Here is a 25,997-nt window from a genome sequence, read left to right as displayed (position 1 = left end):
GGGACTCTCCGATGCCCAAGTCAGATCCTTCCACAGCATATTCTCAAGAGAGTTTTCAGTCAAAAAAAGAAGTGATCAATCCCCTTCAATGGAGGCTGACCTTGGTATTTATAGGCCACAGATGGAATGGAGAAAGGGGGAAGTCTGCGAAGAGTCCTACCTGGGTGTGGAGTCCTGGAGAGGGACAAATCTCTGATGCTGGGAATATTTCAGATCCTAGGGTATACCTGGGGAATATTTCCCTCTTATCTCGGAAGTGCCAACGTGGGAGAAGTGGATGCTTCTGGTGATGTGTAGTGGATAGAGTCCTGCCCTTGTGGTCAGGGATTATGTTCCTTGAATGTAGGAGTGGATGAGAGCAGGTTTCTGGGAACCTTGATTCTTAACGTCTGACCGAGGTGGCAGGACGGCCAGATGAGGACTGAGGTGGCAGCTCAGGTTGATGGAGGACCGAGTTGACAGCACGACCAGATGAGATGCCGAGGTGACAGCAAGGCCAGATGAGGGACGAAGTGACAGCTCTGGCTAATAGAGGGCCAAGGCGGAAGCACGATCAGATGAGATGCCGAGGTGACGGCTCGGGCAGATAAGGGCTGGGTTAGCAGTGCGGCATTCGTTAGTTCGCTCCTTGATCGCTCCGTAGTTAGGAAATTCCCTCATCAATAGCCAAATGTCTATTGAGTTCCATTGAACTGTGCATGGATAGGGATGTTCAATTGATATATGAAGAGTCATCAAATATCTTAGAGCTAATCCATGGGGATTATTCATGCATAGCTTTTCGTTTGTTTCTTCGTATGCCATTCCATTAATGTTGGTTCTACCTACCTACTCCCCTAAAAAAAAAGACGTTGGTTCTAGTAATTCTGATTCCATGCTTCGCTATTAAATGAAAAGATTGATATATAATTCCTTAAAAGTTTGGCCTCATGGGCATAGTTGGAAAACCTAGTAAAAAATTATATAGATTTGGCCAAGATAAAAAATGACAAGACTTGATCTTTAATCATCTCAATTAAATAAGAATAGATCTTTTTACTCGAGTGATTATAAACTCGGTGAGCCTAATTATTATTATTATTTTTAAAATTTTATTAGATTGATTCACTACTTCAGTAGTTCACTTAGAATAAACTCTTGGAACGAAAACTAGAACAACAAAGACAAGCTATTTTATAGAAGGTAATGAATTTAGTCTTTCCACGTAAAAAAAAAATTCAAAAGACATAATTGGACAAGAATCATGATTTCACAATGATTATTTTATATGTTTATCTTTCTCTCCAAATTCAAAAGAATTTTTTATATTTTTCTTTCCTTTTCTTTAACTATCCAAACATAGACACCAAATCAATATCCTCGGCTGGAGGTTCTCGCTAGCTTAATGAATTTTTTTTGTCTAAAAAAAAAATCAATATCTGATCAATGATTAGAGAATTGACCAAGGTGTAGGATTATTTCCAACATCGTTTTCAAAGCCTACAAACGTACAATTATTGATCCCAACTCCAAGATGTGGAGGGTGCACGCAAATCCATATCCATAAAGTAGATTGTCTCTATGCATGTGAAAACATCCCAACAGGAGGGTTGAGAGGAGGATAAGAAACTTCAAGGACTATATCCATAAAGTAGTTGTCTTATACATTTAAAAACAGCCATGAGAGGAGGATAAGAACCTTCAAGAACCACTCCAAGAAGGCAAGAACCCTGGCCTCCTACCCTATGTTAGGGGGTTTCCTTTTCTATTAACCCCTCCTAGCTCCGACCCTTTACTTGCTAGGTTTCCTTGTTTGTTTCTTTAAGGCTCCAGTTCTTGTTAGATAGCAATTCAATCCAATGGAGCTCTTATACTACTTTATTTTCTGTTTCTCCATCCTCTTCCTAGTCTCAAAACTTCTATTCCAACAAATGAAAAACTCACCTCCTTCACCAACTGCTCTTCCAATAATAGGCCACTTCCATCTCCTCAAGAAACCACTTCACCGAACCCTAGAGGCACTTGCAGGCCAATATGGCCCAATTCTATCTCTCAAATTCGGATCCCGCTCTGTCCTTGTTGTTTCCTCTCCATCAGCTATCGAAAAATGCTTCACCAAGAACAACGACATCATCTTTGCAAACCGACCTTACTGTTTCGCCGGCGAACATTTAGCCTATAACTACACCACCATTGGATGGTCTCCCTATGGTCATCACTGGCGCATCCTCCGCCGTGTCGCCGCCATCGAAATCTTTTCCTCAAACAGTCTCCAGACATCTTCGATTATCCGAAACAAAGAGGTTACTCACCTTGTTCGTCAACTGTATCGAGGCTCAGATGGGGGGAAATTACAGAAGGTGGAATTGAAATCCCTATTTTTTCAACTGACTCTGAATATCATGATGGGGTTAGTTGCGGGAAAGCGGCTTTTTGGAGACGAGGAGGTTGATGTGGAGCTGCGGGAGAAGTTTCTCGAACCTATGAAGGATCGGACCAATCAAACCATGTTTATGAGCATGCTTGATTTCTTTCCATTCTTGAGGTGGGTTGGCCTTGTGGGAGAAGAGAAGAAAATGATGAGGTTTCATAGAAAGATAGATGCATTGTTTCAGGGTTTGATCGATAAGCATCGAAGGAGGATGAGCGATACTAGGAAAGCGATGAAGGTGGAGGCGAAGGAGACACTTGTTGATGCTCTCTTGTGCCTTCAACAAGCAGAACCTGAATATTACACGGACGATATTATCAAAGGCATCATAAGGGTAAGCTTTTCCTTTTCTTACAAATCGTATCTTAAACAGTCCAATTCTTGCCTGGCCAATGTTTAAAATCGGAATCAAATCGGTCAAATTGGTTAATTTGGATCGAAATAAACTGTAACAGATTTCGATCTCAGCTGTTTTGAAACGATTGATTCTTAAGTTTTTGGGATCGATTTCTGCCAATTCCCATAGAATGCCCTTGTTCCGAGTTTAAAATCCTTAAACCTGGCTTCGGTTTCATGGTATGGATTCCTATATGTCTACTGTCCCCATGGGATGGTCACTGATGCCTGATGGTTTTGTAATGTGTTTTATACGCAAGGGTTTGTCCATTTGGGACTTGAAATCGGTATTGGGATTGGGATCATCCAAGAACTATTCCATTGAAACCAAGAAATGAGATGGTTCTAAAAATTGATTTTGAGACCAATTATTAAATGGAACAAGATGGTTCCGAGATGGATTTCCCAACAGATTCAAAGAATCAGTTGGAATCAAACCGCGGAAGATGTATATTTGCTTTTTGGGAGGAGGTTGGGCACACCGCTATTTTTTTCAGGAGCTAATGGCACATTTACTAAAAAAGGAAAAAAAAAGGGGCTAACAGCACAGCCAATGGAGGGCTAGTATGAGAGGGGCAGGGGGATACTTCCATGGGGTGAGGAGGGAGATAGATACAATGTAAGGCACAGAGCTAGTATGCCCAACCATATGTTTTCTTGAGTCTTTACTTGTTCATTATCAATGAGATGCGGATCCTCACATTGTTAAATATTACAATCTGGATCAGGTCTTGTTCACAGCAGGAATAGACACCTCGGCGCTCACCCTTGAATGGGCAATGTCACTGCTGCTAAATCATCCAGAGGCACTGAAGAAGGCCAGGGAAGAAATTGACAACAATGTCGAGCAAGGGCGTTTGATAGAAGACTCAGATCTTGCAAAGCTTCCCTACCTCCGGTGTATCATCAACGAGACGCTTAGACTGTTTCCTGTGGCACCACTTCTATTACCTCATGTGTCATCTGAAGAGTGCAGTATAGGGGGTTATGATGTCCATCCTGGAACCATACTCTTGGTGAATGCCTGGGCCGTTCACAGGGATCCTAAGATCTGGTTTGAATCCACAAGCTTCAAGCCAGAGAGGTTCGAAGGTATCGAAGGAGAAAAAGAAGGGTATAAGTTTATCCCATTTGGTCTGGGGAGAAGAGTGTGTCCAGGTTCAGGCATGGGCATAAGGGTGGTGTCTTTGGCATTGGGAGCACTGCTTCAGTGCTTTGAGTGGGGAAGGGTTGGCCCCGAGAAGGTGGACATGAGTGAAGATCCAGGGCTTACTATGCCCAAGGCCAAGCCATTGGAGGCCATGTACATGCCACGTCCATCCATGATTAGTCTCTGCTCTCAGCCTTGATCCTTTGCTTGTGTGTTTGTGGTTTTAAGAGTTCTTCCATATATATAAGCCTTGTAGTCGTACATTCACATCATTGTGTGCTTAGGGTCTTTGGTTGGTTGGTTGATTTGCAGTTCATGTAATATATTGCCTGGATTGTAGGCTAATACATTGTAAACGTACTACTTTGATAATTGCATCACCTATGATCAGCAGAGTTTATCGGTGATCTAGCAATGTTGTCTCAGGAGGCTTTGGCTAACATTTTCTGCTCATAGTTCTGAATGAAACCTAGAGCAAATGTGGAACTGAAAAGAGGTGTAGCTATTTTTTAAAAAATCCAAAAACGACTGTCACTTAGAATTCCACGAGAAATGATTTTGTTTCGAGGGTCATCATTGACTAACAAGAAATTTAAGTGAGAGATCTAAAAAAAAAAAAAAAAAAAAAGATTCTGTTTCATGATCATCATTGGCTGATAAGAAATTAATAAGGGAAACCTAGAAATTTGAGTCTCAAACCATTGTTGGAAAATCAGGTTTTTTGATCCGACTTGTCCAACTAAAAACCTTGCGAGTCGACCTAGTTAAACCCAATCAGGCCGTGTCTTGTTTTTTTCTGTTTTATATATATATATATATATATATTTAAATGCAAAAAATATGTAAATAAATCATAAAAATACAATAAAATATGAAAAATGAAGGGGGATAAAAAAAAGAAAAAGAAAATCACATATCAATAATTTGAGGGTTGCAGGCAAGAGTCTTTCTCTTGGTTAGAACGTTTGGTTAGGGTTAAGGATTAGAAAATATAAATTATATCATCAAACAATCCAACCTCCAATAAAATAAGAACTTTGGATTTAGGAATACGAAAAGTTTCTTGGGTCCCAAGTTCCTTTTGGTAAAAGGAAAGGAGTATGAGAAGTTTCTAAGTTAGGAGTCTTGGGATTTGGGATTGTAAAGAGATTTTATTTGATTTTTGTTAAGTGTCTTTTGATATAATGACAAGATTCGGTGGATTTTTCAAGATTCGGCCAAAAAACCGAATCAATGTAGAATCGTCTTGACTCATCTCGAGTGTTGTTTATTTTTTAACACAGGGTGAGTTTTCGTAACTCTTGATCAGGAATCTCAAATTTTGACTCGACTTGGGCGAATCTTCTTGATCAAAACCTGGTTTTCCAACTATGGCTCAAACATGTAAAAGAATAATTCAAAGACATTGAAATTAAGTCAGACAAAAAATTTCATGAAAAATATTTGGTATAGTGGATCATGGATCATCGTTTGTTGACAACAAATTCGTGAGGGGAACCCTAGAAATCTACAAAAATATTTATTATCAGTAGTAATAGTATTAGAATACTAGGCTATGATTGAGTGACATTATTTTTTGAAAAAAATATAAAAAACATATTTTAATGAAAAAAATGAGATGAGACATATTGTAGTGGAAAAAAACCGACTGCCACTATAATGTTTTTGTTGCCTTGTGATTTTAATGGATAAAATAAGAAAGCAACCACCATAGAGCTACGCTTTAGAGGACAAAAGAAACCGTCGCTATAGATGTCAGGTGATATATTTCTTTAGAAAAAATGAGACCTATTAAGGAGAGGTTCAATTATTCCAACTTCTTCAGACGCTGACGTGTTGATAGTGGGAGGAGCACCGACTTCTATACCATAAAAAGTAGATGGCTAGATGGATCAGAGTTTTCTTACGATCACGGTGATTGAATTATTTCATTGTCAACCACATAATGGGAAAAAAGATGAAATAACATCGGAGATCATCTTAGGCTCATTTGATAATGTTTCAAGAAATACGTTTAGATCGTTTTTATGTTAAAAAAGAATAGAAACGAGACAAAAAACGTTTAATAAAACTATTTCATTCCACTTATTTTCAGAAATAAAAATAAAAATTTCTACTTATTTATAATTTAAAAAACGACCTTTTTACCGTATAGAAATAGTCTTTCCTATTGTTAAATGCAAAAACACCCTTAGTAGTGAGTGTAGTGAGCACCTCAAAACCGTTACCTGCTAGGTTTCCTCCTCTGTTTCTTTGAGGCTCAATTCTTGTTACAAAGCGATTCAATTCAATGGAGCTCTTGTACTACTTTATTTTCTGTTTCTCCATCCTCTTCCTACTCCCAAAACTTCTACTCCAAAAAAAGAAACACTTACCTCCTTCACCAACTGCTCTTCCAATAATAGGCCACCTCCATCTCTTCAAGAAATCACTTCACCGAACCCTGGAAGCACTTGCAGGCCAATATGGCCCAATCCTATCTCTCCAATTTGGATTCCGCTCTGTCCTCGTTGTTTCCTCTCCATCAGCCATCGAAGAATGCTTCACCAAGAACGACACCATCCTTGCAAACCGACCCTACTGCTTCGCCGGTGAACATCTAGCTTACAACTACACCGCTTTTGTATGGTCTCCCTATGGTCATCACTGGCGCATCCTACGCCGAGTCGCCAGCATCGAAATCTTCTCCTCTAACAGTCTCCAGAGATCTTCGATTATCCGAAACAAAGAGATCACCCACCTTGTTCGTCAACTGTATCGGGGCTCAGATGGGGGAAAATTGCAGAATGTAGAATTGAAATCCCTGTTTCTTCAACTGACTTTGAACATCACGATGGGGTTGATTACGGGAAAGAGACTTTTTGGAGAGGAAGAGGTTGATGTGGAGCTGCGGGAGAAGTATCTCGAGATTTTGAAGGAGCAGCCGACCGGTCAAACCATGTTCATGAGCACGCTTGATTTCTTGCCATTCTTAAGGTGGGTTGGCTTTGTGGGCGAAGAGAAGAAGATAATAAGGTTTCATAGAAAGAGAGATGCATTCTTGCAGGTTTTGATCGATGATCGTCGAAGGAGGAAGAGTGATTCTACCCAGACGATGAACGGGGAGAGGAAGAAGACACTCGTTGATGCTCTTTTGCGCCTTCAACAAGCAGAACCGGATTATTACTCGGACGATATTATCAAAGGCATCATCTTGGTATGCCTTTTTTCCATTTTTTCAAAATCGGTATTAGATCCATGGAATCGGTTAATTTTGGATCGAAATCGGCTGTGACCTATCCTGATTTTAGCTGTTCCATTGGCTGATCACCGATGCCTTGTGGGTGTATAATGTGTTTGGGCATTTGTGGAATTGTCCCTCGTTTCGTTTTGTTTTGTTCCCCAAAGCCAAAATGGGGCTTCGGAAGAACTATACTATGTAGGACCATAGGACTGTAGGGTTGGGTTAGGCTTGTATTGAGTTTTGGGACCTAGAGTTAGATTAAGATTGTAAAAAACCCGGCCCAACCCGACACTGTTTCACCCTTAAGAGGAAATGTATTTATGTAATGTCGGCCCATAAACTTGGCCCACAAACCCATGGTTTCCCATATTTCTTTCCCTTTCTTTTTCTATTTCCTCATCTCACTTGTAGTGGGCCACACTCTCTCTATTATCCCACCAATTTAACCAACAGAGCCGAATTGCATCTAGAACGTCTCATTTTTAATGGGACCAAATCTTGGTTTTGCAGAAAATCCTCTCCAACGCCATTAGAAACCCATCATGCATTCAATGATTGGGAACGCCAGGGTGAATGCCCATGTGTTGGGTTACGTGCCAAAGTCCTTCTAGCCATAAATTGCGCACTGGGCCCTCCAGTGGCATCAGAGAGGTTATATGGAACAGATCTGGAATTGCCTGTTCGGAGTCTTCGGACCAGAACCGCAGGAGCTGTCCCGTTGTCAAAAAAACAAATCCGTGGAGCGAACTGTTCTGATACTCTAATCCACATAACTAAAGGATTTGATTAGGATTTCTTTAGTCTATACTTGTTCATTATCGATGAGATGCGCATCCTTACATTGCTATTACAATCTGTGAACAGATCATGTTCACAGCAGGAACAAACACCTCGGCATTCACCCTTGAATGGGCAATGTCACTGCTCCTAAACCATCCAGAGGCACTGCAGAAGGCCAGGGAAGAAATTGACAACAATGTCGAGGAAGGGCGTTTGATAGAAGACTCAGATCTTGCCAAGCTTCCCTACCTCCGGTGTGTCATCAACGAGACGCTTAGACTGTTTCCTGTGGCACCACTTCTATTACCTCATGTGTCATCTGAAGAGTGCAGCATAGGGGGTTTTGATGTCCATCCTAGAACCATACTCTTGGTGAATGCCTGGGCCGTTCACAGGGATCCTAAGATCTGGTTTGAACCCACAAGCTTCAAGCCAGAGAGGTTCGAAGGTATCGAAGGAGAAAGAGAAGGGTATAAGTTTATCCCATTTGGTCTGGGGAGAAGAGTGTGTCCAGGTTCAGGCATGGGCATAAGGGTGGTGTCTTTGGCATTGGGAGCACTGCTTCAGTGCTTTGAGTGGGGAAGGGTTGGCCCCGAGAAGGTGGACATGAGCGAAGATCCAGGGCTTACAATCCCCAAGGCCAAGCCATTGGAGGCCATGTATATGCCACGTCCATCCATGATTAGTCTCTGCACTCAGCCTTGATCCTTTGCTTATGTGTTTGTGGTGTTAAGAGTTCTTCCATATATATAAGCCTTGCAGTCGTACATTCACATCATTGTGTGCTTAGGGTCTTTGGTTGGTTGATTTGCAGTTCATGTAATATATTGCCTGGATGGTAGGCTAATACATTGTAAAAGTACTACTTTGATAATTGCATCACCTATGATCAGCGGAGTTTATCGGTGATCTAGCTATGTTGTCTCAGGAGACTTTGGCTAACATTTTCTGCTCATAGATCTGAAACCTAGAGCAAATGTGGAACTGAAAAGAGGTGTAGCTATTTTAAAAAAAAAAAATCCAAAAAAGATCATACAACAACAATAATAACAAAACTTAGCCTTATCCCAAAAAAGATTATGCCAATTAGAATTCCACAAGAATTGATTATGTTTCGAGGATCATCATTGACTAACAAGAAATTTGAGAGGGAGTTCAAAAAAATAAAAATAAAAAGATTCGGTTTCAAGATCATCATTGGCCGATAAGAAATTAATAAGGCTACGTTTGTTTCGGTGTAAAATTTTTACATGGGAAATTTTCACATGTTAAATTTACATTTAAAAAAAAAATTCCGGTGTTTGTTTCCAAGAAGTAAAATATTTTGTAAAATGTCATCGTAAATTTTTCCAATGTTTGTTTGCCATTTATTTTACATGGTAAACTTATTTAACATAATTACATAAGATGCCATTACCCTATGCTCCACACTGTCATACCTGTCGTTGCTCCACACTTGTTGTCCCATTATTAGCTACTCTTATCTATACTAAGTCAAGATAAAGGCTAAATTAAAAGAGGGATGATTACCTGAATAATCCCTAATCAGGGATGGGCTTCACCCTAACTCACTCACCATCTGTCTTCTGCTTCACTTCTAGACCGCCTAAATCGTCCTATGCAAGGACGATCAAGGCACCGGCATCCTTGTGCCGGCCAATGCCGAAAGTGAGTTCAAGTGAAGGGCAAGGAGGGTAGTGACTGAGACCGACAAAGCTGGTTTGGTCTTTGAAGAACTAGTTAAACCGTTTTGTAGGCAAGCCTAAGCTCAGTGAGATGGCTTCCACCAGTTTAAACGCTAGCCTCTCAACTGCTCGACAATATTCCTCTCAGGTGTCCCTGCATTATATGCCCATTTCAATTTTCAATTTTTTATTTTCAATTTTCAATTTCACGAGCAAGAAAAACTCTTGATGATCAATTAAAATTACAAATACCTCAAATCAGAAGGATAATCAGGCCATTGATTGTTTATCTCCCATAGGGCCTAATCGTCGGGCTCATCGGAAAGTGGAATCACGGTAGGATCAACGACAGTGAAATCGAAGACCTCCTTCCAATCCCTCACATTCTTGGTGTGCTCTGTATCAGAGTAACCCAATGGATTGACCTCGTCTCTCCTCAGCTTGCGCTTCTCTTCCAAAGGCAAATCATAAAGTCCATTGCCGCCATCTCAACTCTCCTACGAACATCGAAGGGCACACCATGGTTGATTACCTGGAAGAATCCCCAATCTTTATTGTTGAAACACAACCCTAAAACGATGCAGAAGATAATGGAAAAACAAGAACAAGCAATACACACAGATTTACAAGGTTCGGTAAGATTGTCTACGTCCTTAATGAGATGAGATTCTGCTACGCTATCAATAGAGAATAGGGTTACAACACTCGTCCTCACACCTCTCATTATTGCTTGCATTATAGAGAAAGAAACTCTCGCTAGAAATATATAGCGAACAACCCTAATCCGAAAAGTACAAAACTACCTCAAATAAAAATTCGAGTAGGGGGTTGTGCCCCCGCTATGCAGGGGGCCTTCTGTCCCCTTGCAACCCCCATGGCCTGCTAACTAGCTACTGGGATCGCCGTCCTGTTTGTTGAGGCACCTGCGCTAGTACTCCTTGGATTAAACTGTGACAAAATACAAGACATCGTACACCAACAATCTTCACCTTGGCTTGAATTCTGTCGAGCCTTCTGTAAAGATAACCTATAGACATATTCATCCTCGTACCTCTCAGAGGTACAAACCCGCACCTATTTGGTGCGTCCCTCATCTTCAACAATAAGTAATATTAATCAAGTCCAAACAAGACTCGAACTTCTCTGTGGTAACGGGCTTGGTAAGCATATCTGTAGCATTGAGATCTGTATGAATTTTTCTCAAATGAACACTGCCTTCTGCCACAAGCTCCCTGATCTTGTGAAATCTCACATCAATATGCTTTGTCCTTGCATAAAACACATGATTCTTTGCAAGATGTATGGCACTCTAACTGTCACAATATAATACTGTACCTCCTTGCTCCAACCCCAACTCACGAACCAATCCAGCTAACCAGACTCCTTCCTTGGCAGCCTCAACTGTAGCCATGTACTCTGCCTCTGTAGTGGACAATGCAACTGTAGACTGAAACATACCCCTTCATGATATAGGTCCACCAGCCAATGTAAATACATACCCTGTAGTAGACCTTCTCTTGTCTAAATCACCAGCATAGATAGAATCAACATAACCTACCAGTTCTTTGGAACTTCCCTTACTAGTGAACATAACACCTATATCTTGAGTCTTGCTCAAATATCTGAAGATCCACTTAATTGCATTCCAATGCTCATTCCCTAGATTACTCATGTATCTGCTAACAACACTGACTGCATGAGATAAATCTTCTCTATTATAAACCATAGCATACATGAAACTCTCAACTGCACTAGCATAGGGGACCTGAGACATCTGCTCCACCTCCTCATATATTGTAGGACATTCTCTTTTAGATAACATGAAGTGGCTAGCTAACAGAGTGCTAACCGGCTTAGCCTTTTTCATGTTGAAACACTTTAGAACATTTTTAATATATCTCTTCTGAGTTACCCAAAGTTTACCAGTATTTCTATCACTAAGGATTTCCATGCCAAGGATCTTCTTAGCAGCACCAAGATCATTCATCTCAAATTCAGCACGAACAAAGACTTTAAAGAGACTATATCATGTTTATTCTTTATAGCAATTAGCATGTCATCAATATAAAACATCAACAAAATAATGAAATAATCATTTGACACTTTATAGTAAACACAACTATCATACTCACTTCTTATGTAGCCAATCTTTATCATGTGGGAATCAAACCGCTTGTGCCACTGCTTAGGAAATTGCTTAAGACCATAAAGCGATCTTTTAAGTAGACAAACTTGATCTTCTTTTCCCTGCACTTTGAAATCTTTAGGTTGCTCCATGTAAATCTGTTCTTTCAAGTCACCATGAAGAAATGCAGTCTTCACATCAAATTGGTCAAGCTCCAAATCATATATGGCAACCAAAGCAAGTAGTACCTGCATTGAAGTGTATTTAACTACTAGAGAGAATATTTCATTGTAGTCTATCCCTTCCTTTTATGCATATCCCTTAGCTATAAGTCTGGCCTTATACTTTTCACGCTCTTTCTCAGATCTGCCTTTTTCTTAAGAAAAACCCATTTACACCCAATGATTTTTCTTCCCTTGGGTTTTTCACAATCTCCTAAGTCTTGTTCTTCTGCAGAGACTCCATTTCCTCCATCATAGTCATCATCCATTTATCATGTTGTGCTTCATTCAAAGCATTATGGTAGGAAGATGGATCATTTGTATCTACACTGAGGGCATAGGCAACCATGTCCTCAAACCCGAATCTCACAGGTGTTTTGTGAGTACGGTTCCCTTTACCCTTTGCCACAGTATAGGGAACTTCTATTGTTTCCTTTTGTCCTAATAAATCTCTGGATGACTTATTTTCTTTTATTGTTTCTGACTCACCTAACTCCTCCTACACAGTAGAATTTTTTTTATTTTTATCAACTACCTGTGAACTGTAATTTGACTTTACCATATGAAACCCATTAAACACAACATCTCTAGGTTTTCCTATCCATATCTCTTCGGGAATTCTACAATCAATTATCTTTGATGGAGACCTGTTGATGAGGAAATATACCATATTCACTGCTTCTGCCCAAAAACTCTTGCTCAACCCTGCATTCAGCCTCATACTCCTAGCTTTTTCTAGAAGTGTCTTGTTCATCCTTTTAGTTACATCATTTTGTTGTGGTATCTTTGGAACCGTGAAGTGACGTGTAATCCTTTCAGCTTTGCATAATTTTAGAAACGTCTTGTATGTGTACTCCCCTCCATTTTCTGTTCTCAAGTATTTGATTTTCTTTCCTACCTTCCTTTCTACCTTAGCCTTCCATTCCTTAAATTTAGTAAGCACCTCACTTTTATGCTTCATGAAGTAGATCCAGACTTTTCTTGAGTAATCATCAACAAAGGTCACGAAATATTCTACCACACCTTTAGATTTGGTTGTTGAAGGACCCCATACATCACTGTGTACATAATGAAGCACCTCCTTACTCTTATGTTTTACAGTTTTGAAACTAACATTGCACTGTTTCCTGAATACATAATACTTATAGAAGTTCAATTTACAAGTTTTCACTCCCTTCAACAGTTTTCTTTTATGAAGCTCCATCAATATTCTTTCTCCCATATGCCCTAGCCGCATATGCCACAGATAAGTATCATCAGTATTAGATCTTACATCTGTAATCACAGATGCTCCACCTGTAGCTGTGCTCCCTATGAGTTTATATAGGTTTCCTGTTAGCTATCCATTCATGCTAACCATAACACCCTTAATAACTTTGAGAACTCCACCTTCTGCTATGTACTTGCAGCCATTTGAGTCAAGTGCCTCCAAAGATATTAAGTTTTTCCTTAATTCTGGTACATGTTTTACATCTGCTAAAGTTCTTACTATCCCATCAAACATCGTAATTTTGATAGTGCCTATCCCAATGGTCTTGCACACAGCATCATTTCTCATTAAGACAGACCCACCATTATATAGTCAATATATATCAAACCAATCCTTATGTGGACACATGTGATATGAACATCCAGAATCTAAAATCCAATAATCAAAAGGTTGATTCTAATCTAATGATATAGAGAGTACATCGTCATCATCTACATTTGAACTATCATCCATGCTAGCTTCCTGAGATGCGTTATCTACACCTTTCTTTTTCAAATTTACCTTCCTCTTCAAGCACTCTCTCTTCAGATGACCTTTCTTTTTGTAATAGTAACAAGAGACCTTTGTCTTTGTCCCTTTTGATTTCGATCGACTCTTCCCAGATCCCTTCTGATTTGATCTCCATTTTTTATGCTCCTTGTCACCTCCGAAAACGCATTCTCCTTGAGATTTTGTATTACTGGCCTTCTTCCTCGTATCATTGGATATAAGGGCAGCCACGACTTCATCCATCTCAAAAGTCTCTTTCCTATTCAAGAGAATCATTACCAGATGATCATACGATTCTAGGAGAGATGATAGCAACAGTATGCTTTGTCTTCATCGTCGATCTTAACCTCTAAGTTTGCAAGTTTGCTTATGATCTGATTGAACGTGTTAAGATGTTCTAATAGATCAGTACCTTCCTCCGTCTGTAGAGAATACCGTTGCTTCTTCACGAACAACTTATTCATTAAGGACATCGTCATGTAGATGCTTTCAAGTTTCGTCCATAATTACGGTGCAAATTCGATACCCACAAAGTATTGTAGGGCATCATCAGAAAGATTCAATCGAATAGCATTTACCCCATTTTCCACCATCTCTTCTCAATTTTCATTAGTAATTTTTATAGGTTTCTTCGACTTCCCCAACAACGTTTTCGTCAAACCCTATTGTATCAGAAGATCCTTCATCCTTTGACGCCAAAGGGTAAAATTGTTCTTCCCATTGAATCACTCGATATCATACTTGGCATTCGATCCCTTTCCTGCCATCGTGATAGCAAACCCTAGAAAATGAAAACCTAGAGCTCTGATACCAATTTGTAGAAATGCAACCCTAAAACGATGTAGAAGATAATGAAAAAATAAGAACAAACAATGCACACTAATTTACGAGGTTCAACAAGATTGCCTACGTCCTTAGTGAGATGAGATCATGCTTCACTATCAATGGAAAATAGGGTTACAACGTTCATCCTCACATCTCTTAGTATTGCTTGCATTACAGAGAAAGAAACCCTCGCTACAAATATATAGCAAAAAATCCTAATCCAAAAAATACAAAACTACTCTCAAATAAAAATTCGAGCGGGGGGCTACGCCCACACTATGCAAGGGGGCCTTCTGCCCCCTTGCAACCCCTACATCCCGCTAACTGGCTAGTGGAAGCACCGTCCTATCTTTCGAGGCGCCTGCTCCAGTACTCCCTAGATTAAACTGTGATGTAATACAAGACATCATACACCAACACTTAAATGCACTTCCTATCTCCTCAACCAGATCTGAAATGGCCTGTGGAAGGTCTTTGCAATATCCCTCCAAATATTGAGAAGTTAAGAGGGAGAGATCGATCAGTGGGAATGATCGATCTCTCGTTCTCAGTTGTAGAGCTAGGAGTGGAGTTTCTCGGTTGCGAAGTTGGGAGCGTCGCAAAGCCCGATAGATTTACCAGGATTATTTTACAGACGAATTGGAAGTAAAATTTGTCATGGGCTTTTCCGAAAAAATACAGAGGTCTTGGTAAAATTTTTCTTAAAAATAAATTTTCCAAGTTGCAAAACAAATGACGAAAAATCTAATTTTACCGTAAATCTTATATGGAAAATTATCCATGTCGAAACAAACGGAGAGTAAGGAAACCTAGAAATTTGAGTCTCAAACACGTAAAAGGATAATTCAAAGACATTGAAATTTATCAAGTCAGACAAAAAATTTCATGGAAAAGATATGGTATACTGGATCATCGTTTGTTGACAACAAATTCGTGAGGGGAACCCTAGAAATATAATAAAGCATTTATTATTAGTAGTAATAGTATTATTTTTTTATTTTTTTATTTTTTGTAGAAAGTAGTAATAGTATTATAATACTAGGCTATGATGGAGGGACATATTATTTTTTTATTAAAAAAAACAATAAAAATATATTTTAATGGAAAAAATGAGATGAGACATATTATAGGGAAAAAAACCCACTGTTACTAAAAGAAACTGCCACTGTAATGTTTTTGTTGACTTGTGATTTTAATAGATAAAATAAGAAAACAACCAACATAGAGCTACGCTTTAGAGGACATAAGAAACCGTCACTATAGGTGATATATTTCTATAGAAAAAATGAGACCTAGAGGTTCAATTATTCCAACTTTGTTTTCAAAGGCTGAAGTGTTGACGGTGGAAGGGGCACAGACTTCTATATTATAAAGTAGTCGGTTAGGTGAATTGAGTTTTCTTAAGACCTAGGGTCCGTTTGATAACGTTTCAAGAAACATGTTTCTGTCATTTCTAGAGTAACAGAACTAAATGCATTTGTTAAACCTATTTCATTTCACTTGTTTTCAGAAATAGAAATTGAATTTTTTTCTTATTTATGGATCAAGAAACGACCCAGGTTTTGCCGTTTCTGAAAACGACTCATGATTTTTCTTTCGTTGATTACTATTGATTTCTAAAAACATGACTTATCAAAAACCTTTAATTACGTTTCTGTTTCTAGAAATATAAATTTATGTTTCAAGAAACGACAGAAACATTATTAAATGGCCCTAGGTGAATGAATTGTTTCATCGTGAACTACACAATAGGGAAAAAGATGGAATCACATCAAGCCATTCTAGCATTCAGCCACTAGTAAAGGAAAATTTTGTCCCATTGTTCAGCCATCAATGAAGGAAGCTTTGTTCATTGTTGTGTTTTTTCACGTTTTAGATCAAGAAAAGGAATGCCTTCCCCACGTAAAAATTATTTTAAAAAGAAAAAAAGTCTTTCCTACTATTAAAGGCAAAAACCTCCTCTATAGTGAGTGCAGTGAAGCTCCTCAAAATCGTTACCTGCTAGGGTTTCCTTCTCTATTTCTTTGAGGCTCAATTCTCGTTACAAAGCAATTCAATTCAATGGAGCTCTTGTACTACTTTATTTTCTGTTTCTCCATCCTCTTCCTACTCTCAAAACTTCTACTCCAAAAAAAGAAACACTCACCTCCTTCACCAACTGCTCTTCCAATAATAGGCCACCTCCATCTCTTCAAGAAATCACTTCACCGAACCCTAGAAGCACTTGCAGGCCAATATGGCCCAATCCTATCTCTCCAATTTGGATTCCGCTCTGTCCTCGTTGTTTCCACTCCATCAGCCATCGAAGAATGCTTCACCAAGAACGACACCATCCTTGCAAACCGGCCTTACTGCTTCGCCGGTGAACATCTAGCTTACAACTACACCGCTTTTATATGGTCTCCCTATGGTCATCACTGGTCCATCCTCCGCCGAATCACCAACGTTGAAATCTTCTCCTCTGACAGTCTCAAGACTTCTTCGATTATCCGAAACAAAGAGATCACCCACCTTGTTCGTCAATTGTATCGAGGCTCAGATGTGGGAAAATTGCAGAAGGTGGAATTGAAATCCCTATTTTTACAACTGACTCTGAACATCACGATGGGGTTGGTTACGGGAAAGAGGCTTTTTGGAGACAAAGAGGTTAATGTGGAGCTGCGGGAGAAGTATCTCGAGATTTTGAGGGAGCAACCGGCCAGTCAAACCATGTTCATGAGCATGCTTGATTTCTTGCCATTCTTGAGGTGGGTTGGCTTCGTGGGCGAAGAGAAGAAGATAATAAGGTTTCATAGAAAGAGAGATGCATTCTTGCAGGGTTTGATCGATGATCGTCGAAGAAGAAGGAGTAATTTTAGCCAAAAGATTAAGGAGGGGGAGAGGAAGAAGACACTTGTTGATGCTCTTTTGTGCCTTCAAGAAGCAGAACCGGAATATTACCCCGACGATATTATCAAAGGCGTTATCTTGGTAAGCATCTTGCCCTTTTTCTAAGAATCGGTATTAGATCGATGGAATCGGTTAATTTTGGATCGAAATCAGCTATGACCGATCCCAATTTTAGCTGTTTCATTGGCTGATCACTGATGCTAGTGGGTTTACCATGTAATGTGTTTGGTCATTTGTGGAATTGTCCCTCGCTTCGTTTCAATTCGTTTTGTTTTGTTCCCTAAAGTCAAAAAGGGGCTTCGGAAGAACTACGATGGAAGACCGTAAGACTGTAGGAGTGAGTAATATGCAAAAGTAAAAAATTACTTGTAAAACATATCATTAGTAAATAAATTTAAAAAAATTAAATAATTTATGTAATCATATAAGATGATTATAAATATTTTTTTTTAAAGTATGAAAATTTCACTTCTCTTTCTTTTAAATTCCTATTGCAATCAAATGGAGCCTTTTTTTTTTCTATTTCCTCATCTCACTTGTAATGGGCACGTTTTCTATTATCCCATCCCTTTTTTCTTTTTATTTCCTCATCTCACTTGTAATGTGCACGCTCTCTATTATCCCATCAATTTTTCCTAACAATCGAACGAAGCCTTAGGAACGTCTCACTTTTAAAGGGAACAAATCTTCATTTTGCAAAAAATCCTTTCCAACCTCATTGGAGACCCATCATGCATTCAATGGCTGAGAGGACCTGGGTGCACACCCATGTGTTGGGTTACATGCTAGAGTTTTTCTAGCCATTGGATGTGCATCGGGCCTTCAATGGCACCAGAGAGATTGCACGGAACAGATCTGGGAATTGCCCCACCAGAACCGCAGGAACTGGCTTGATTACCGAGAACTATCCTGTTGTCAACAAAACAAATCCGTGGAGCGAACTGTTCTGATACTCTAATCCACATAACTAAAGGATTTGATCAAGATTTCTTGAGTCTTCACTTGTTTATTATTAATGAGATGCGGATCCTCACATTGTTAAATATTACAATCTGTGATCAGGTCTTGTTCACAGCAGGAATAGACACCTCGGCGCTCACCCTTGAATGGGCAATGTCACTGCTGCTAAATCATCCAGAGGCACTAAAGAAGGCCAGGGAAGAAATTGACAACAATGTCGAGCAAGGGCGTTTGATAGAAGACTCAGATCTTGCAAAGCTTCCCTACCTTCGGTGTATCATCAACGAGACGCTTAGACTGTTTCCTGTGGCACCACTTCTATTACCTCATGTGTCATCTAAAGAGTGCAGTATAGGGGGTTATGCTGTCCATCCTGGAACCATACTCTTGGTGAATGCCTGGGCCGTTCACAGAGATCCTAAGATCTGGTTTGAATCCACAAGCTTCAAGCCAGAGAGGTTCGAAGGTATCGAAGGAGAAAGAGAAGGTTTTAAGTTTATCCCATTTGGTTTGGGGAGAAGAATGTGTCCAGGTGCAGGCATGGGCATAAGGGTGGTGTCTTTGGCATTGGGAGCCCTGCTTCAGTGTTTTGAGTGGGGAAGGGTTGGCCCCGAGAAGGTGGACATGAGCGAAGATCCAGGGCTTACTATCCCCAAGGCCAAGCCATTGGAGGCCATGTACATGCCACGTCCATCCATGATTAGTCTATGCACCCAGCTTTGAACCTTTACTTTTGTGTATTTATGGTGTTATGGTTCTTCCTTTGTTTTTTTTGGTGCAGGTGTTAATGTGTTATGGTTCTACATGGTATATAGGGAAAAGGCTGGGCAATGCGCGCGGACTACCTAGGGATAAGAGATGTTAGCATCCTATTAGCCATTAGATGATGAAGATTATTAGCCATTAGATGATGAAGATGCGGTATCTGTCATTGGACGAAAAATAGCAATATATGTAATATGTTTAAAGTATATTGTACTCAAATAAATAATATTATACACAATATGTAGTACTTTGTATATTTTTCTCCGTATATTTTCTATCTCCCCTTTTTGGATGTACCCTACACCTCTTCTTCTCTCTGCTACTTGGAAGAAATCTCTCCGGAGACCATTTCCGGTCAGCTGCTATACACAACTTCTATTGATGGTATGGTTTTTCTCCATCGTTTCTCTTCCTGTCCGCCATTCACCTCCTGCAACTTCTGCCCCATCCCTACTTCTATCCTTCCTCTTCTCCGCACCTCCGTTCCACTACCTACACCTCCAACCTGCCATAGCTACCCCTTTCACCAGCCTCCGAGCTTTGCGCCCACTCGAACCCCCTCTACAACCAACCCGATCCCAACCCCTATCTCTGCAACCAAATCTAACTCACTTTTTTCTTCATTTCTTTGCTAGTTTTATACTTAATTAACTAAGCGTGGGGTCGCCGCTGAAACAGTGTTATTTACTGCTTCTCCCAAGGCTCATTATCCATGGCTGAAACCGCAAGAAACATCAGAAATTGAAATTGTAGATTCAATTGTTCTTTACTCGGAAAAACCACTTAGAAGGGGAGAATCAGAGGATGCAGGTGAGGGTGGGGGGGAAGAATTTCATGAGAGAAGGCGTGGAGGTGTGAGTTGTAGAGGGTGGGGATAGGGCGGGGCAGGGTGAGAATTGAAAGATCGGATTTAGATGGGAGGAGGGAGATAGGGTTCTAATTTAAGAGTTGGATTCAGATGGGAGGAGAGAGATCGGGTTTTGATTTAGGAAATTCCTAATTCCTTAGCAGGTAGTTGGAGAAGCAAAGGTGTGTAGTTCGTTGCCGTTGCCAGCTCGTTGAAGTAGTAAGAGGAAGAAGAAATAACAAAGAAGAACAGAAAAGGCTGGGTCCCACTGCTTTTATCTTGAATAATAAAAAAGGAAATGACATTCCTGTATCACAAAGAGTATTTGTTCCTCCTCCCAAAAAACTCGTATCATATTTGTCTGTATTGCTCTTTTTAAGATACTTAAAATTAAAATTATAAATATAAATCAAACGGTTTAAACGAAACTAACAAAATCCAATGGTCAACAAAAGCTAACATACTTAATTCCCGTATGCAATCGTAATATCTTCAGTTTAGATCCCATAAAAGTTATCTATTACACTCAAAACACATGGGATCAAAGGCCTAACATGCATGGAATCCAACCATAGGTTTATTCCTAATAAAATAAGTCTACTTTGATGAAAAATCTGCATCATAGTGATTCTAATTCTGTTGCTAGGACCAAACCCAGTTCTCATCAATTGGTTTAATCGGTTTTGGTCCAGTTGACATCCCATTAGAACATATTTAGTTCTACAAATTCTAAAATCCAACCTGATTATCAATAATGTATCAATTGGTAAATAGTCTTCTGAAAACTAGAAATAAGTTTGGTCTAGTTTCAGTTTCTGTTGGTTTTAATTGGTTTCTTAGTTTTGGTCTTCAGTCCGGTTTTTCCAGTTATTTGATTGGGCCCTTCAGTTGAGCCGTATCCAGTCCTGTTAATCAGTTATTCGGTTGGTTTAATCTGTACTTTTTCAAAAGCCAAGACCAAAATCGAACCACTTATTAAATGGTTGGTTTAATCCCAGTTTTAATTGGTTGGTTAAGTGGGACTGAATTGACACCACTAAATTGTGTTAAGTCTAGATTGGGTTCATACATGTTGGGCTTTTGATCCCAGGGCGTGCATCTCATCGATAATGAACAAGCCCAAGTTTTGATTCTACTTACCATTGTGAGGCCTTTGATAATATCGTCGGAGTAATACTCTGGTTCTGCTTGTTGAAGGCACAACAGAGCATCAACAAGTGTCTTCTTCCTCTCCCCCTTCATCGCCTTTATAAAATAATCGCTCATCCTCCGTCGATGCTCATCGATCAAGCCCTGCAGAAACACCTCTCTCTTCCTCTGAAACCTTACCATCTTCTTCTCTTTGCAAGGATGATAACGTTCTTGGTGAAGCATTCTTCGATGGCTGATGGAGAGGAAACAACGAGAACAGAGCGGGATCCGAATTGGAGAGATAGGATTGGGCCATATTGGTCTGCAAGTGCCCTCTAGGGTTCGTTTAAGTAATGGTTTCTTGAGGAGGTAGAGGTGGCCTAGTATTGGAAAAGCAGTTGGTGAAGGAGGCAAGTGTTTCTTTTGTTGGAGTAGAAGTTTTTGAGAGTAGGAAGATGATGGGGAAACAGAAAATAAAGTAGTACAATAGCTCCATCGAATTGAATTACTTTGTATCAAGAACTGAGCTCGAGATAAAGAGAGAATGAAAATTAACTCCCGGGAGGAAAAGGGAAAGACGGGATCTTGAAGCTTCACACCGTGTATATGCTGCATGGTGTTTTGTCCTTGCATCTAGGTGGAGGCAGTCTCCACTTGTACTTTGTCAGGCATTGCTCATTGCACCTATTAGGAATGCAACAAAATATTCAAACCTTATCCTAACTTAATGTGTTCCGCTATATAAAGATTCAAAGTAAGGCAAATGCGAGATTTCGAATACAAAGATAGATGGATTATGATTAATTATAATAAATTTCGACTATTAATTTGATGCATCATTATAAATCAGTCATAGACTTATAATGACAGGTCATAATAAAGTGTTAGTTATCTATCTATCGGACCGTATAGATCGGTCAAGTCAAAGTGTCATATATGTATTATGTTCATCACCAAGATAATTCATCATTCAACTTACTTTTATAAAAGGAAGAATGAGATAACGAATTCTTGATAGCCCCACTAAGTACGAAAGTAACAACTCGAACACACAACTCCGGATTAAAAAATATATAATCAATACACAACTCCATGTCCTAATTGTGTATTGGATAATGTTATTCAATACGTGCATGGTTGTCTATTGTTCTTGTGCGACAAATTGCAACCAAAGGATTTAAGAAGACACACATTAACTTACCCATAAAATGTACTGCATCAAAGTACACACAATGCATATGTACCACTAATACAAGACAAATGGTTTTATGATGACAATGTAGCATATTGATCATATTCCAAGCCACCTTACACCACCTAGCAAGAGAGACAGAATAAGAATGAAGACGCGCAATGTCTTTCCAATCCAATTAGGTAAGCCTAACATGAACCTTTTTTATACTCTTAACGAAGACATTTTAATCTAGAATTACAAATTAATCATTAACCACCCGTCGTATGAATATTAGGATAGCCTAGTTGTGATAACTTCGGCTTATAGAGTCCGCACCCAGGGGAGAAGATTGTAAAATTGAACATTGCACAGTTTCAGGTTCGATGCCAACAGTGTATATGTGTGTGCACATAAGCCGACCCAAACTCTTGGTTAAAAAAATCATTATGTCCACACTTTCCACCTATTTTGATTAAGAGCATTTAAAAGGGCAGCTGTGGACTAGCTGTCACCAAACCGCACATGAATAGTGATTATTCCACGAACTCGTCCGGAGTCATCTGGAGTCTGGAACCGTGTTATCAATTCGGCCGAATAATTCACGAATTATTTGGTCGAATCGAATTTTTCTGAATTTTATCAAAATTTTGGACCGAATCCAAATTAAAAATAAAATTCTTTAAAATTCGTGATTTTTTCAAAAGTGAATATAAATCGCGAATAATTCGGATCAAATCCGAATTAAACCGAATTATTCGATCCATTTAAACATTATTTTAAAAATAAAAAACAATAAAAAAAAAAACCCAATAACCTTTTTTGACCACTTTTTTGACTGAATCCTTAAATTAATCAATCCGAATAATTCTCCGTCCGAATAATTCTCGAATCCAAATTTGCTAACTATGGACCCGCTACGACTGGTTCTTGTTCATCATTCTAAACTTTATTGACGTGTCGATATTTTTATTGGTTATTGGCTTGTCTTCCAGTCTACGCCGTTGTCTCTACTCAGTGCCTTTTATTTAACCTTTTGCATTATTAAAGGCGGGCCGTCCAAATTCTCTTGAGGTACATCAGATATTCTAAACGGAGAGCAGAGATCTATCCTCTGTCGCGATTGTGGGCCAGAGTACAATTTTTTTGTTTGAAGGGTTGGTTGGACTTGGATCGTCTGCAACAAATTCTAGAATGAGTGACAAGGAGCAAAGCAACCGAGAGGTCGAAGTCGAAGGAACTAAGCCTCCGACTCCAATGGCGGAAACCGACCAGTCCCAGCAGCAGCAACAGCCACAGCAGAGTTCGGGCGTGAATCTGGAGAAGATGAGTAGATTTAGCATTTGGCCTCCCACGCAGCACACACGGGAAGCCGTTATCAAACGCCTCGTTGAAACCCTATCTACCCCTTCTGTCCTCTCTAAGCGCTACGGATCTATGCCACCAGAGGAGGCCTCCTCTGCCGCTCGCCAAATCGAAGAGGAAGCCTACTCTGCCCCTTCCTTAGCTGCCTCTTCCAACACAGCCGAAGACGACGGGATCGAGATTCTTCAGCTCTACTCTAAGGAGATCAGCAAGAAAATGCTCGAAACTGTAAAAGCCAGAGCCGCCTCTGTGTCTTCCCCTGACAATCCATCGAAGGCTTCCGATGCCGCCACAGATGTCACTGCCGCGTCTGCTACTCGTCCTGCCAGTGAGGAAATCTCATCTGCCCAAACTGAATCTTAGGTGAAATTGAGTTTTGATTTTCGTGTTAGGGTTTCTGTTACCTTTGGGTTTATTGTTGAAGTTTTTTGTACGGCGAAATCCATCTGTATTGGTTATGGATCGCTTCCGCTATTATATTGGTAGTCTTGTGAAATAATGAAATGAACTGTCGGTGGCTTTTCGTTCAGAGTGGTTCTTATTGAATTTTGTGGTTGTTAATTGAATCTTTGTCGAATTTGTCCCCTTCGTCTCCTATAAGAATTCTAAGAGTTAAATCATTGAAAATGTTATTAGTTTGAGAAACAATACGAGTTAATTCTTCTTAATTCTTTCTGCTTGATCTAAGCTCCTGTTCTTCTGTATCTCTTGTTTTCTTCATGCCCATATACCTTACACGCATGAGGAGACACTCTTTGTGAAGAAATAAGCAATTATTCTGAGACGAGATGGAGCTTGGCATTTATTTAATTTTGGTTTTGTATACCTTTTTTTGACTTATGTCTGCAGAAGTTACAGCCATTGTACCAGACATGTTATGGTATAACCAAACCCCATAAATTCTTGATAGGACTTAGGGTTTTTGAGCTTTTTGTCATTGTGTGTCATTTCCAATTCCCGGCCATGGACATTCAGATAACCCTGTTGTCATTGCGGGCTTCCTGGTGACTGAAACTAGTTGTAACAAGAGGAGGTGACCCATGACTGCAATAATTTGGACCTTTTTTCTTGGACTGATCTGTTTAAGTGTGTTCCTGCCATGCCAATGTCCAAATCCTTAATGCATGAATGTTAGACATAGGTGTATCTTCAACGTTAAGTTGTCCGGGTTATATAGCAATTCACTAGTTCCTAAAACCTAGCAATATCAGGCCATGAACTCATTTTTTTTCTCTGAAAAAAAAAATTTGCCTTTGTGGCTGTAGGCCACAGTTCTCTTCACATTGATAGTGTAAGCTTAGTTTGACCAACCATAGCACTTGGACTTAGAAAATCTTGTTGAAGCAAATGATATGTCAAATTGAAGATCAAGATACTGAAGCCTGCTTGGAATTGGCCAGAGTAAAGAGGTTAAAGGGCTACCTCTTTTTTTGTATGAAAAAAGTGGAGGGAAATTGACATTGATTGAATACTTTATCTTTTTCACTTTTCTTTGTTCTGAATTCTGTCAATATTTTGTTATTTTAGGCTTGTACTGAGGGATCATAGCGAAGAATGTATCTCTGTGTGTATTGGTAGGCCAGAGGGAAACAAGTGATTTATTTTCACCCTAATGTCCGGCCTCAGATTGAATGGGACTACACATCAGAATCATACCTGAAAAGGCATATTTTTAAGTTATCTTTCTCTTGACTTCGACAAGAAACCCCTATAATATTTGGAGAAGTGGCCTTCTTATCCTTCTGAGGCAGAACAATATATTCCTTTGATTGGCTAAGACTTCTTCTGTTCATTGTTCTGTTATTGATTTATTTCAACTGCTTGAATACACAAATACTGTTTTCACATGTGAATGCCATTTAGGAGTCTAATTTCCCCTGGCTATACACTGGCTTACCATGGAAATTTGAACGGAGATTGAAAGTTTGCAATATGAATGCATGTACTGTTTGACAACAAGTGTGGCTCTGAATAGAGGTCAAACAGGGTCAGTGTAGCCAATGAGACCATGTTGTAAATCTTGAAGTTTTTCCCAGTAGTTGTGAATGTTATAACAAAGGTCCTTAGTAATATCTATTTTGAGTGGATTGGTCTGATCCTTTTGTTGAAGTAGTCCTTGCCATAGTTGTCAAGGCGTCGCCTAGGCGTCGCCTAGGCGGCGCCTTGGCGTCCCGGCGGTAAAATTGAGTCATGGCAGTTCAACGATTTATGTTCTCACACTTGGCGGTCGCCATGTCGACCGCCATGGACGCCATACCACGCTTTAGTACCTAGGCGGTCGATTTTTTTTTTTTT

The 25,997-nt window shown here is 39.7% G+C and overlaps 4 protein-coding genes and 1 pseudogene across 4 annotated transcripts; 4 read left to right on the top strand and 1 right to left on the bottom strand.

Annotated features, from left to right (window-relative positions):
• Nucleotides 1-1,631: 1,631 nt before the first annotated feature.
• On the top strand, nucleotides 1,632-4,361 carry LOC122083091 (cytochrome P450 81Q32-like). Its single transcript, XM_042650767.1, has 2 exons — nucleotides 1,632-2,744; nucleotides 3,535-4,361. Exons 1-2 carry the CDS (start codon nucleotides 1,839-1,841, stop codon nucleotides 4,153-4,155), a joined length of 1,527 nt encoding a protein of 508 aa, XP_042506701.1. The 5' UTR covers nucleotides 1,632-1,838; the 3' UTR covers nucleotides 4,156-4,361.
• Nucleotides 4,362-6,125: 1,764 nt separating this feature from the next.
• LOC122083796 (cytochrome P450 81Q32-like) lies at nucleotides 6,126-8,874 on the top strand. Its single transcript, XM_042651690.1, has 2 exons — nucleotides 6,126-7,152; nucleotides 8,044-8,874. Exons 1-2 carry the CDS (start codon nucleotides 6,247-6,249, stop codon nucleotides 8,662-8,664), a joined length of 1,527 nt encoding a protein of 508 aa, XP_042507624.1. The 5' UTR covers nucleotides 6,126-6,246; the 3' UTR covers nucleotides 8,665-8,874.
• A 626-nt stretch (nucleotides 8,875-9,500) lies between these two features.
• On the bottom strand, nucleotides 9,501-14,222 carry LOC122084934 (annotated as a pseudogene).
• Nucleotides 14,223-16,559: 2,337 nt separating this feature from the next.
• Nucleotides 16,560-19,268, top strand: LOC122083795 (cytochrome P450 81Q32-like). Its single transcript, XM_042651689.1, has 2 exons — nucleotides 16,560-17,544; nucleotides 18,526-19,268. Exons 1-2 carry the CDS (start codon nucleotides 16,636-16,638, stop codon nucleotides 19,144-19,146), a joined length of 1,530 nt encoding a protein of 509 aa, XP_042507623.1. The 5' UTR covers nucleotides 16,560-16,635; the 3' UTR covers nucleotides 19,147-19,268.
• Nucleotides 19,269-23,504: 4,236 nt separating this feature from the next.
• Nucleotides 23,505-24,231, top strand: LOC122083668 (MFP1 attachment factor 1-like). The gene has a single exon (XM_042651538.1). It carries the CDS (start codon nucleotides 23,532-23,534, stop codon nucleotides 24,063-24,065), a length of 534 nt encoding a protein of 177 aa, XP_042507472.1. The 5' UTR covers nucleotides 23,505-23,531; the 3' UTR covers nucleotides 24,066-24,231.
• The last annotated feature ends 1,766 nt before the right edge of the window (nucleotides 24,232-25,997 follow it).

This window comes from Macadamia integrifolia, chromosome 7 (genome assembly GCF_013358625.1).
Source record: "Macadamia integrifolia cultivar HAES 741 chromosome 7, SCU_Mint_v3, whole genome shotgun sequence".
In the NCBI taxonomy this organism is placed as follows: Eukaryota; Viridiplantae; Streptophyta; class Magnoliopsida; order Proteales; family Proteaceae; genus Macadamia; species Macadamia integrifolia.
Note: the sequence above shows the minus strand (reverse complement) of the source record. Positions and strands in the feature narration are given on the sequence as shown.

Excerpts from the sequence above, each read along its gene's own strand:
- LOC122083091 (XM_042650767.1), top strand. The coding sequence starts at position 1,839 with ATGGAGCTCTTATACTACTTTATTTTCTGTTTCTCCATCCTCTTCCTA. Across the intron at positions 2,745-3,534 it reads TTATCAAAGGCATCATAAGG|GTCTTGTTCACAGCAGGAAT; the intron begins GTAAGCTTTTCC and ends AATCTGGATCAG.
- LOC122083796 (XM_042651690.1), top strand. The coding sequence starts at position 6,247 with ATGGAGCTCTTGTACTACTTTATTTTCTGTTTCTCCATCCTCTTCCTA. Across the intron at positions 7,153-8,043 it reads TTATCAAAGGCATCATCTTG|ATCATGTTCACAGCAGGAAC; the intron begins GTATGCCTTTTT and ends ATCTGTGAACAG.
- LOC122083795 (XM_042651689.1), top strand. The coding sequence starts at position 16,636 with ATGGAGCTCTTGTACTACTTTATTTTCTGTTTCTCCATCCTCTTCCTA. Across the intron at positions 17,545-18,525 it reads TTATCAAAGGCGTTATCTTG|GTCTTGTTCACAGCAGGAAT; the intron begins GTAAGCATCTTG and ends ATCTGTGATCAG.
- LOC122083668 (XM_042651538.1), top strand. The coding sequence starts at position 23,532 with ATGAGTGACAAGGAGCAAAGCAACCGAGAGGTCGAAGTCGAAGGAACT.